This window comes from Sitodiplosis mosellana, unplaced genomic scaffold (assembly GCF_009176505.1).
Source record: "Sitodiplosis mosellana isolate CC-2019 unplaced genomic scaffold, AAFC_SMos_1.0 Smas_scaffold_6226, whole genome shotgun sequence".
In the NCBI taxonomy this organism is placed as follows: Eukaryota; Metazoa; Arthropoda; class Insecta; order Diptera; family Cecidomyiidae; genus Sitodiplosis; species Sitodiplosis mosellana.
Window position 1 is genome coordinate 9,752,817 of NW_022601467.1, and position 11,785 is coordinate 9,764,601.

An 11,785-nucleotide genomic window follows, 5' to 3' on the forward strand; every position below is an offset into this window, starting at 1 on the left:
TCTCTCTCTCTCTCTCTCTCTCTCTCTCTCTCTCTCTCTCTCTCTCTGAGTCGATTTTAGGCGGTTTCCATGCTAAGGTCTTTTCGAATTGAAGGGAATCTTTTATGAAAAAAAAATTCGATACACGTGGAAATGAAATCCAGTGAAACGTAAAACTTAGCCATTTTGTTTCTGCCACATTGCATTCTCTGCTCATGCTTTAAACACCGTATCGATTCCAAGACCGCATTCGCGCGCTCGAATTCGTAATTTGTACACAATTGCCGTTCCATTTTCGAGCCGTTCCGTATCACTAGTCAAATCAAATGTCAGTGGTTAGATCATTAAAGGCTTACGTTTTCACTCCGTATTCGAGTTGGTCTCGAATCGATTTCCTGCATTAAAAACGAAACAGAAATGAAATTGAACACACACACACAACTCGAAACAACAACAATAACAACGGCAACAAAGCTGAAAAGAGAGAGACAGGGAGAAAACACAGCATACATCAATGGGCAGTGCAAGAATGGGAAAGAAAAATATTTACAACAAACATTCATAAAATTGTGATGGTGGTGGTCGTCGTCGTCATTGTCGATCGTTGGGTCGCTGAAACTAAATAAATAGTTTCTTAACGCAGACATTTCAACTTTTTCAATCATTCAAGATTATTTGCTTTTCGTTAAGCACAACAACGAACGAACGAACGAACGGTCGGTCGGGCGGACATTCGATTATACCATATATTCGAATTGAGTGTACGGCCAAAGTGTGCCTTGGCCTGGTCTAGCCCTGAACTCCAACGGCATGGAATCACACAAATTACCACATCGCATTACCAAACAAACAGCCAGCCAGCCAACCAACCAACAGCGACGAAATATATGGTAAAAAAAAGCTGCTGGTAGCTGCTGCGTCAGCCCATGCCCAAGTATTCCGTATGCAAATGGAATTACATGCCTACATATTCGGAATATTATCGAATAATAATTAAAATTAAACAATTTGAATTTAGCTCATTAGGAACTTTCGAAAGCCAACTGAAATAAAACGAATGCAAAACGAAATTAACAACAACAACAGCAGCAGCAGCAGCACACACCAAATTCGAATAGCGAATTTCAGCGACAAAAATGCGCGTTGCAAAAGTGTGTTACTCGTGTCTTTTTTTGTACTGTTGTTGTTCCATTTGTTTTGTTACATTTGGTGTGGAGTGTGCCGTCCAAGAAGGAAGCGCACCACAATATGTACATGTTTGGCTCGCATCTGTCTCCGTTGGCTACTCTCTCGTTGAACTCGTCTCCAACCAATCTAGAAGTTAATTCATTCGATTATGTTCAGGTTGTTAATATGCTAATATTAATCTGCTGCTTTTGTGTCTTTGGAATTGTTTGTCGGTCTCTCGGTTTCAGCCAGTCCGGCTGGATGGAATGTGGATTCGATAATAAAATATCATAATAAAACAATAAACAAAGACTAAAATCAAATTTTCAAACATAAAAAATACAGATAGAGGAGGACGATATCATCGGTCGGACGATGTTGTTGTTGTTGATGATGATGATGATGGAAACAGAGAATCAGTCGATTTTAGTTGTTATTTTACATTTTCTTCGTCTTTCTCTGCTTCAGTGTTTCTCATAGCAACTTTCGCTGCTCAAAAAAGGTATATAGGAATTTGTGGTCGGCCTCGAGGCCGAGTCAAAAGTGCATCATATGAGACACATTCAATGCAAATAGTCATTTTAGTTATGTGTTGCATATATAATGCATGTGCATTAGCTCATTTTCACATCAACGTTTCAGCGATCATCATTTTTCAACAAATTAACACCTTTTGAAGCTCAAAATCACGTATTGAAATGCAAGCGTGTGTGTCGCAACTGGCAACAATCAACAAACAATGCAAGTCTTTGTTGCTCCAATCGAAAATGCATTCAACTATTCAAATAGTCCTAATCAAATGACCTTTTTGGTCATTCGTATCATATACGTGTGCTAGCACCGTGTCATCATTAGCTTATGCCACCATCGCAGCCGCTTCTACTCGAAACTGCTATTTTCACGTCATGAGCTGTTTGAATTCACGCAAATGCTTCTGGGAAACAATCTTTTTTTTCTTTTTCTTTTCAAATAAAACGCAAATACGATGAAAGACCTTTTTTATTCAACTGAAATATCAAATGCGTGTTTCATTAACCGATGCATTTTCCCTTTTTTTAATTTCTATCCATTTTTCAATGCCCTCATTTGTTTTTTTTTCTCTATGACTGAAAGTCTGTTATTTATTTGATCGAATCGACACTTTGTTTTCATTTCTATGAAAGGAAACAAAACCGTCGATAGATGAAGTGATGAATACAAAGAAGAAGAAGAAGAAGAAGAAGAAAAAAATTGCGAGAAGTCGCACCTTTCAAAACAATAGAAATTCTTAAAGGAATTAATAAGAAAAGAGAACATCCGAGGAAAGATTTGAATGGTTGAGCCAAACAAAAAGTAATTAACAAATGGCAACAAACAAATTCGAATTGAAACTTCTATTCTGAGTATCATCGTGAGAGAGAAAGAGAGAGAGATGGCGATAGAGAAATATGGTATCACATGAGATGTAGCAACTAGTTACTTTAAATTGAATTTTACAATTTCAAAACGTGTTCCATTTGGGCCTAAACCATATAACACACACACTCTCCGCCGAGATGTATTGTGCTAATAGATATTATTTATAAATAAGTGTAAATTCTATAGAAAAAAAAGAATAAAAAAACAGGTAAACCAACTATGAGATTGTTCGTTGTTCGTTATTCGTTTGGTTTGGTCGGGCTTTTTTCTGCCTCTGTCGCACACACAAACACACACTCTCTCTCTCTCTCTCTCCCTCTGTTCTCGCTTCTCTCTTTGGAATATTTTATTAAAGTCGGTTCTCGTGTTTCGCTGTGCGAAACTTTATTGCAACTCTGCAAAACTATCTAAAAAAGTTTTCTGGTTTTAATTCTTTTCAGCAAGTTGATTTCATGAAAATTTACAAATGACCACATCACATCGTCAAAGCGTTTGTCATCAGACAAGCTATCTATAAAATGAATTTATGCGCGGCAGCCAGTATCCTCGATTTGGTTTGTTGGGAGGATATTAGCGGTGAACAGCAACAACAACGAGAAGAACTGAAAAAGACACACTGAGAGAAGAGATAGAGAGAAAATAAGTGAGTTCGATGCACGTCCGGAACTACAAGACTTTGTTTCCACACCAAAGTGAATCAGAGATACCAAACAAACAAAACAAACAATCGCTCCAATTTCATGCATTTCTATGAAAAATTCTCAAATGAAATTCTCGAACAAGTTTTTTTTTCTTCTTCTGTACAATGGTGAAAAATGCTTTTTACATGTTCATATTATTATGGAGAAAAGAGATAGACGAGCGAGAAGAAGAAGGAGAAAAAAAGCTGTGGCTCATGACCTTATAAAGATTAGGGCGAGAAACTGCGACATTGTTCAGTCAAATAGAAATTGGATAAAAAAAAGACACTGAAAGAGAGGGAGAGAGAGAGAGAGCGAAAAAAGGAACGAAGGTAGCAGCACCCAAAAAAAACAGCTGTTACATGCACAAGTAGTAATAACAATAAGAGAAAATTCCAGTTTCACATTCTATAGAATATATTTACAGCTTCTAAGAATTATACAGGTTTAAGCGATGATTTTTACAACGAAAGAATTGCCTAAAGAGACGAAGAATTGAGTTTTGTTTGCTGAGCGCGTTGATTTTTCTCCATTCTCTCTCTCTTTATTTCCCTCTCCATCTCCATTTTACAGTGTCGTTGTATATCTATAAACCAATCCTCAAAGTCCTGTTCCATGAATGCAATATAAGCTGAACAGACTGTAAAAGGAATGAAACAAGACAAAAAGCATTGGCGAAAAACGGCAAAAACAACAATAGTAATAATAACAACAGTCACAGCATATACAAACTGCTTGTTGGCTGACTAGCTAGCTGGGTGGAAAAATTTTTTTTTTTGGGGAGTTTCTTTGTTCATTGTTTGAGTTTAGTGCTCATTGCTGTTTGCATTTTCGACCTTTTCCCCATAAAAATAATAATTATCACATTGACAGCGTCGATTCGACACACTTGGATTCGCTGAAAAAAAGGCACACATACACATGCACATACAGAACTGAAATGACGCGAAACAAAAACAATCATAAAAGTAAGTAAATTCTTCAATCCAGGAAGCAGCTCATTGCAACACGATTCTCTTTGTTTCAAAAAGAGCTGAAGGAGACAGAGACACACAGATACTCACATACACATAAGAATAAGAATACGAAAAAAAACAGCACATACAAAACTTAAAGAAAAATTCATAGAACAACGAATTTTGCACAATCTTTCTCATTTTCAGTTTGTTTATTGTCACTCGTTTCGCATTGTCTATCGTTTTGAATAGAGTTCAGTCGAAAAATGTTTCGAACGAGCAGTTTTTGATGTGCAGCAGCAGCAGTAATAAACGACAACAGAATCTAAACAGAAACATTTCTTGCTTTTTTCCACTTTCAAAATGATGTCGGTTCATATGACTTTTCTGTACAATGCTTTTTTTCGGGGTTTTCTTCTCGCTGCCGTTTTTTTTATGTCGATAATATTGTTTACCGAGTTCAGAGAAAAGCGATTCATAGCCGCATGAAGGAGAAAAAAAATGAAACAAAACAAAGCGAAAAAAAAATTGTTTGAACCAACAGAAATGACATGGAATGAATTCAGAATTAATGCCAAATAGAGAAAAAGAATCAACCAGCAGATTTCAAATCGATATACGATGCGTTAAGAATGAAGGGGGAAGCGGCACAAAACCAATTAGGTTCATCGAAATAAATAGTTTTGTCCGTGACGTTAATATTCGTATTATACATTTTTTTTCCTCTCTGTCTCTCGATTTATCGTGTCTATGGTGCGTTGTGATCGGCACACATATACACACACACACACACACACACATAATAAATGCTTGAATGAAAATTTGAAACCGTAATTTCATACGACATTGCCGATGCGAAATGGCGTGAATAACAAAGAAAAAAAATAGTATTAATAATAACATAAGCATATATACACATTTATTATATCCACCGCTCTTAACCAAACACATCCACTGAATAAATAGATGAATTGAATTGTACGAATAAGTCACATTAATTAAATAAAAACTAGATGAAACGATTCTGGGCACGATTCAATCAAATTGAATCATTGTGTTTTCGAAATTTGGCAGTAAAAGTCCCTGCAGACAAATAACAAGAGCTCTAGCTGCAGTTGGCTGTGTGCATGTCATTCGTCCGATATATTATAGATAGTATATGTAGTATATTCTTCCGGAAATACACAATCGTCGACGTCAAAACCTGACTCGCTTATTTCGGCACAACACGAATTGAATGAATGTTTGCATATCTAATTCGGGACGTTCTTACAATTTATTTTTTTTTTACATTTCATATATGTTTTGATTTCGTTGCGCGCTCGTTTCACTTTGACAATGATGAAGAATAGTCGAGTGTGTGGCACATCATACAGCATCTGCATGCTTTGCAAACACACAAAATCAAACGGGCACGAATATGAGTTTACAGCCACTGAATGAATTGAATATACATCGAAGGCGATGATGCCCGTTGCTCAAAATCATACATGCAAAACATGGTGTGCTTCACTCAAACTAACAATCACGTTCGAATCGTGTTTTGTTTTTGTTATTTTGACGAACAAACGAACGAACGACCAACCGAATGAAATGACTTGCATCACCCCCTGATCAGCTGATCATATACTATTTCATTTATTTTTAATTCAATAACTATTCAAATGCACTTTCGAAATGCACTTCAGTTTATTCCGTCTCTTTGCTTAATTTAATCGCATTCGAAATATGCAGCGTGTGTGAGAAGAGTCTGTGATAATTTCAAACCCACTCGATATCAAAGCTGGATTATATTTCATTTTCCTTCGCATACACATACACACTTACGGTTGTAATTACGAAAACTTAAAAGAGCTCGTTCAATTAGGTTTGGGTAAGTTTAAAATTGGTTCATGTTCGTATTGGCATTTTGGAGATATGGAAGCTTTGTTTGAAAATAAGAGAAAAAAAGCAATAAATAAATAAACTGTTGCGTCTCGAAATTTCAAATATATGTTTCGATTCACTTACAGAACAGGACGAAGCGAAACGAAACGACATCGCTTATATCAAACAAAATATAAGTTATACAGATGTGAAGGTTGTCCTTGAATGCAACGCAACCGCTTAATAAATTGAGTTTATTGGACCCGTGTGATCGAAAAAAAGAGAGAAAGAATCATGTTCAAGAAAGTCGCTCACATTTTCACCGAATACAAAATACTACGCGGGATGGTATCGTATGCAGTACTGTGGCCGGTCGGTGGGTAGCATCTAATAACAATAGAAGTTATTTGTTTTTATTGTCGCTCGCTTCTTCTTCTTCATTTTCAGGTAGTTTGATCGAACAGACGTTGGTGGAAAAACGCAACTGGCAAACATACAATTGGAATAAGTGTTTGAGGTGCTAATTCGTTGCTACTGTTGTTGCTGTAGCTTCTACTTGAATTTTTTCCCTCCACCTTCATCTCTGTTCATTTCTCGTGACTATGAAAATTCAATACTTTAATCGCTATGGTTAACTGATCCGTGATTTCCATTGGTTACTTTCTTTTTTGCTTGCATAGATTTGGCTTATATGGAGCCTGCATAATGGGTCCGGTCATGTATGTATGGTTGATTTACTGGTCAAATCGTGTTTCTTCTGCGATGTTGCTGGTGGTGGTGGTCTATTCGATCTATTAATTCCCATATTCATTTAATAATTCTAGGTACGTATGGGTTCGAACCGCAGCTCGCATTTGGCCACGATCGGATTTTCGGTCATCGCTGTCAAAAGCAATCACCGAGCAATTTACAGTGGATCCCACGTTAATATGCACGTTTTTGTTTGTGATGTCGTTGCTTGAGCAAAAAACAATTGCCGAAGCCAACGCCGAAGTGAGTCATCATCATAATCATCTGCACAATTCGATTGTTTCATTCTCTATCGCTCTCTCTCTCTCTCTCTGCCTCTGTCGTCTTTTTTTCATGTTATGTGCAATTTTAATTTGATTCAAGCCAAATTCTGTCTCACAGGTTCGCGGTAAATTCGTCGACACATACAAAGTTGGAGCAATATATTGGCCGACTGTGCAAACGGTATAATTGTTGTCTACGTATATGCTGATTACGTAGCATCTAACAACAATAAAAGATATTTGTTTTTATTGTCGCTCGTTTCTTCTTCTTCTTTTTTATTTTCAGATCAATTTTACATTCGTACCGCTTCATAACCAAGTCGTTTGCACGAGTTTTTTCAGTATGATATGGAGCGCATTCTTGGCATACGAAAAGCATTTGAAACGGAAACAGCAAACAAGCGAATAGTGGACAATAGCGCGCAATTCAATGTGTGATTCAATAGGGTTCAGAATGTGTCTTTGGGACGTGGACATAATTAGAAATTAATTAGCAGAGAGCGAATAATTAAAGCTGAAACTTCAAACAACGTTGCTGCCATTCATTATTATGTCGATATCGATAATTAGGGGCAATTGACGTCGACGTCGACAATGACGAGTGGGGGGCAACTATTCATCGCTTCTCTTTAAATTTGTTTTTTGTTCTTCTTTTTTGTCCCGTAAATTTAATTGTATTTTATTGCCAGGCGATCAAAAACACTAAAAAAATAATTCATAAAAAAATTCGTTTATTTATTTATCATAATTTTCTTCTTTTGCATGTGTCTCCTGCAGCTCTCGATATAGATACCACTTTGTCGACTATTTTGAAAATTATAATAAATGATTCTTATTCCAAGGTTCACGAACAAAAAAATACCGATTTTTACCGCGCGATGAGAAACTCATTTGGTAAAAAACTATTTTCGATTATTATTATTTGATTACCAGTCCCTGCAGCTAAGCGACTAATGCTACATTAATTTAATGATTCATCGAAAAATGCTTACCGTCTATCTAATCGGATTTTGGGGTAATCACTATAAAGTCACAACATTATTCTCTCTGTTGTTGTTGCTTTTCTTTTCTCTTCTCTACTTTTGTCTTGTTCTCGTGAGTTCGGTTTTGTAATTTTTTGGAAAATTATTTGGTGGAAAGAACGATGCGCGATTTATTGGTTGCATGAATATGGTTGCGTGTGTCGTTTCTTCGACTGGTTGATTCACTTATGTATAATTAAAATCACCAAGAAAAAAGAAACGATCTGAACACTTTTTTTCTTCTTCTTCTTTTTCTTATTCTTCATAAATCAATCTATAGACATCAATTCACAACGGCAGTAATAAATGTGAAGCACTTCGATTTGGTGCTCTCAGAGTTCACCTGTTATCTTTCTGTCTTTGTCTCGCTATCGTATATTATGCATATCGTGTTACATGGTAGGTTTTTTTTCTCTCGTTTTCTTCTTTTTTATTTTGTTTTAATTCTATCTTTCTGGTTTTGTACGGTTCGCATACGTTCTTTCCACATACGACGGGCTAAATGGTACGTCGATTGACATAGCTATCAACTATGTACTGTGTATACATATATTATAATAGATTTTCATTGGCATACAATTCTTCGAAAACTAATTTTTGAATCTTCATTCTTAAGCGTAATTTTTGGATTGGACTTAGTTCGGCCATAAATGGCTGCAAACTTAACAAAAAATGATAATCATCGTTCATAATTCGGTCACCGATTTCTGATGCGTCACCCACCGTCAACAAATCCATTGGCGTTGAGCTGAGAATTCGCTTTTTGGAATTGGTTTGCGCCTCCGGTGACTGCAACAAATTGGCCACCACACTTTCTGGTGTCGGCGATTCGGAGTTTTTTCGCTTGTGCTGGTTTTTTTTGGTAACATCAAATGCTTCCTGTTTGATGGATTGCACCTCTTGTACATCCGCTCCGCGTTCGATTACATTATAGTCGGCGGTAACATATGAATATGAATCGTATACGTCGAGTTTTTGAGCTGCATCCATTGATTTGGAATTTCGGGAACGCATGTGATCGGCTGCAAATAGGAGAGTGAGATAGAGAGAAATGAATAAGCAAATTAAGAAATTTATCAATTCATATTTCATTTCGTTCAACCAATAAAATCGGTAAATCAATTTCAATTACACGACGACAGCGACGACGAGGGGTGGAACTGTATTCAACTTAAACGAACGAACGAACGAGCGAGCGAGCGAGCGAAACAAATGAAAACGCGCGCTATGCTCTTTTGCTCCGCTTAACGCATATGAAAATGAGCTGTCGCTCGTTATTTCCTGTGATAAGTCTGCCGATGTAAACGTACAAACAGACTCTCTATCGCACTAGCACACAGACACAGACACGTGCAATGCACAAAGGAAAAGAGATAGAGGAACAGAGAGCAAGAAAGACGACTGACACAGAAGCGCTCGCTGTTCGGCTACGCAATACCGTCGCTTTGTGGCTCTTGTGTGTAGCACACACATTTTCACTTTGTGTCGATGTGTGTCTCTGTGTGTACGGCTGTATCGGTTTTTGAACGGTGTTTCGTATATTGTTGTTTTTTACACATTGCATTCGAGCCATGGCACATGGCTTTACGCTTTGCTTCTCATCTCCTTACGAAACACCATACAAATGTGATTAAATCGGTGCCGAAGCGAATCACACAAGCGCATTAGTCGTTCAAATTGAAAAAAAAAACATTGCGAGCAAATGGAGAAAATGAGATTTTTTTTCCTTCTTGTTGAACGAAATACAACAGAAAGATCCCAGAAAAAAAGGTACCCAAAATGTGAATGAGAAACGGAAGTGATTTGAGTCAAGTTCAAAATAATGTTTTGACTCTGAAACAAGTACGTACCTAAGAACAAAAGAGATCGATAGTGTGTCCATTTTGATTCGAAATCTTCAGGCTGAATTAGCGGGTCGCCGGCGTCATTACGTGGAATGCGCTTAATTTCAACACGAAACATGTCTCTCAGGCCCTTCCATTTGGCTTTCAACACAGGAACTAATCGAATGAATTAATAAACAAAACAAAACGGCGGAAGAAAAAAAATACAAGTAATTAGTGGTGTTGTCTCCGCATTGACAGATGCACTCTATGCGCTGCATATATATGCACATGCATTCATATTGCAAATACAATATTTAAATGTAAATAGTTTTCAATTGGGTCTTACTTGAAGCGCCAAATGTCTTTGACAGACTGTCCCACGTTGATTCGGTGAGCGATTTGTTGCTTCCACAGTTTCGATTCCATATAATTGGCTTGTTATAGATGTCTACGATGAATTTCTCGGTGTCGATGCCTGACATTCTGATCGTCTCGCGTACTTTATGTGTGTGTGTGTGTATGTTGTGTATGCCAATCACCGATGGCATATGAGTAATATAGATGCGTCAAGTGTAAAATGTAAGTATGCGAAGCTAGGCGACAAAAATTCAATTTAGACCAAAACGACGGACCAGACAAAGGAATCTACAAACAATCGAAAAACGAGCAAAAAAAAACAACAACGACAACAACAACAACAAGAGCAACAGAACCACTGAGGAACGGGAAAAAGTACGGTGCGATATTTTGCAAAAAGCGTTTGCATGTGCAAGCGATTCTCGCTATACTAAACTCAGAATCGTTTTGGTGTATTCTAAATGGTACTCTCGGTGATCAGAGCAGTCGGAGCGAATATAGCTGTGAATGCGGCACAGGCACACGAAATTGTAGCTGGTATTTTGTGCATTATTTTTTTTCTTTCTTTTCGTGTGTGTTTTTTTTTCTCTCTGCTCCTTTTTTGCTCCTACATTTTGCTGTGGCGAATACCAATCGCTTTTGAACATTGTAAAATCGCCCGCTTCTCGTTCACCCATACACACATGGCATTTGCATTGGCATCGTCAGCGTCGACATCGGTCGCAAACTAGCTAGCAGCTTCATTCTGCCAAAGCGGCACACACTAGCAGCTAAAAAGTGTCTGCTTTGCTGATGTCGTATCGGCATTTTCTTCTTTCTTTACCTCGAAAATCGGAATGGAAAGAAAGAGAAGAAATGGTAAACGGGCAACCGACGACGATGACGACGACGAGAACGACGACGACGGCGGCGAAGGCAATGGCAGTGGCAACAAGCAACACCAACAAAACAACGAAAAAAACAGCAAAAACAGCATCAGCTCGACATCGAGTGTCTAATGTGAAGCGAACTCGAAACCAAAACAAAATGAACAGAAAGAACGAAAATAAAAGGCAGAAAAAAGAAAAAAAACAACAACAGAAAATAAAAATAAGAACGAAAAAGCAGGCATGAAGATTATTATTTTCGCTTTCGGCTTGTTTTGCATTTTTCTGCGACTGCATAGTGCACACAGCAAGGCATACACACACTAAACGCACAAATAACACCCATATATATACACATAGAGCCTGTTTCACCGAAAAGAGACAGCTCCTCGTATAAAATTGTATGGCCATAAAAATACATTCTAAGCGAGCAGACGGAGCAAGAGCGAGAGCGTTTGCGAGTGAGAATGAAATTTCAGTTCGCATTCGCTTTTGGATGTGCTGTTTTTGCTGCTACTGCTGCTGCTGCTGCTGCTACTATATGCTCGGTTGCTGTATGTGCGTGCATTTGAAGAGTTTGCAGAGCCCACCGAGAGAGAGAGAGAGAATTATAATGCGTGACGCTTTGTCCTATATCGATTTGGTTTTTGTTTTT

At 37.7% G+C, this 11,785-nt stretch overlaps 2 protein-coding genes across 2 annotated transcripts; one reads left to right on the forward strand and one right to left on the reverse strand.

The window, feature by feature from the left end:
- Positions 1–5,838: 5,838 nt before the first annotated feature.
- On the forward strand, positions 5,839–7,780 carry LOC129578070 (mpv17-like protein 2). The gene is made up of 7 exons (XM_055466146.1): positions 5,839–6,053; positions 6,193–6,422; positions 6,494–6,563; positions 6,727–6,765; positions 6,871–7,039; positions 7,178–7,240; positions 7,346–7,780. Exons 2-7 carry the CDS (start codon positions 6,341–6,343, stop codon positions 7,466–7,468), a joined length of 546 nt encoding a protein of 181 aa, XP_055322121.1. The 5' UTR covers positions 5,839–6,053; positions 6,193–6,340; the 3' UTR covers positions 7,469–7,780.
- LOC129578069 (uncharacterized) lies at positions 7,771–10,691 on the reverse strand. The gene is made up of 3 exons (XM_055466145.1): positions 10,254–10,691; positions 9,932–10,081; positions 7,771–9,103 (listed from the first exon to the last, which is right to left on the reverse strand). The coding sequence occupies exons 1-3, from the start codon at positions 10,453–10,455 to the stop codon at positions 8,634–8,636; spliced, it is 822 nt and encodes a 273-aa protein (XP_055322120.1). The 5' UTR covers positions 10,456–10,691; the 3' UTR covers positions 7,771–8,633.
- Positions 10,692–11,785: the final 1,094 nt, after the last annotated feature.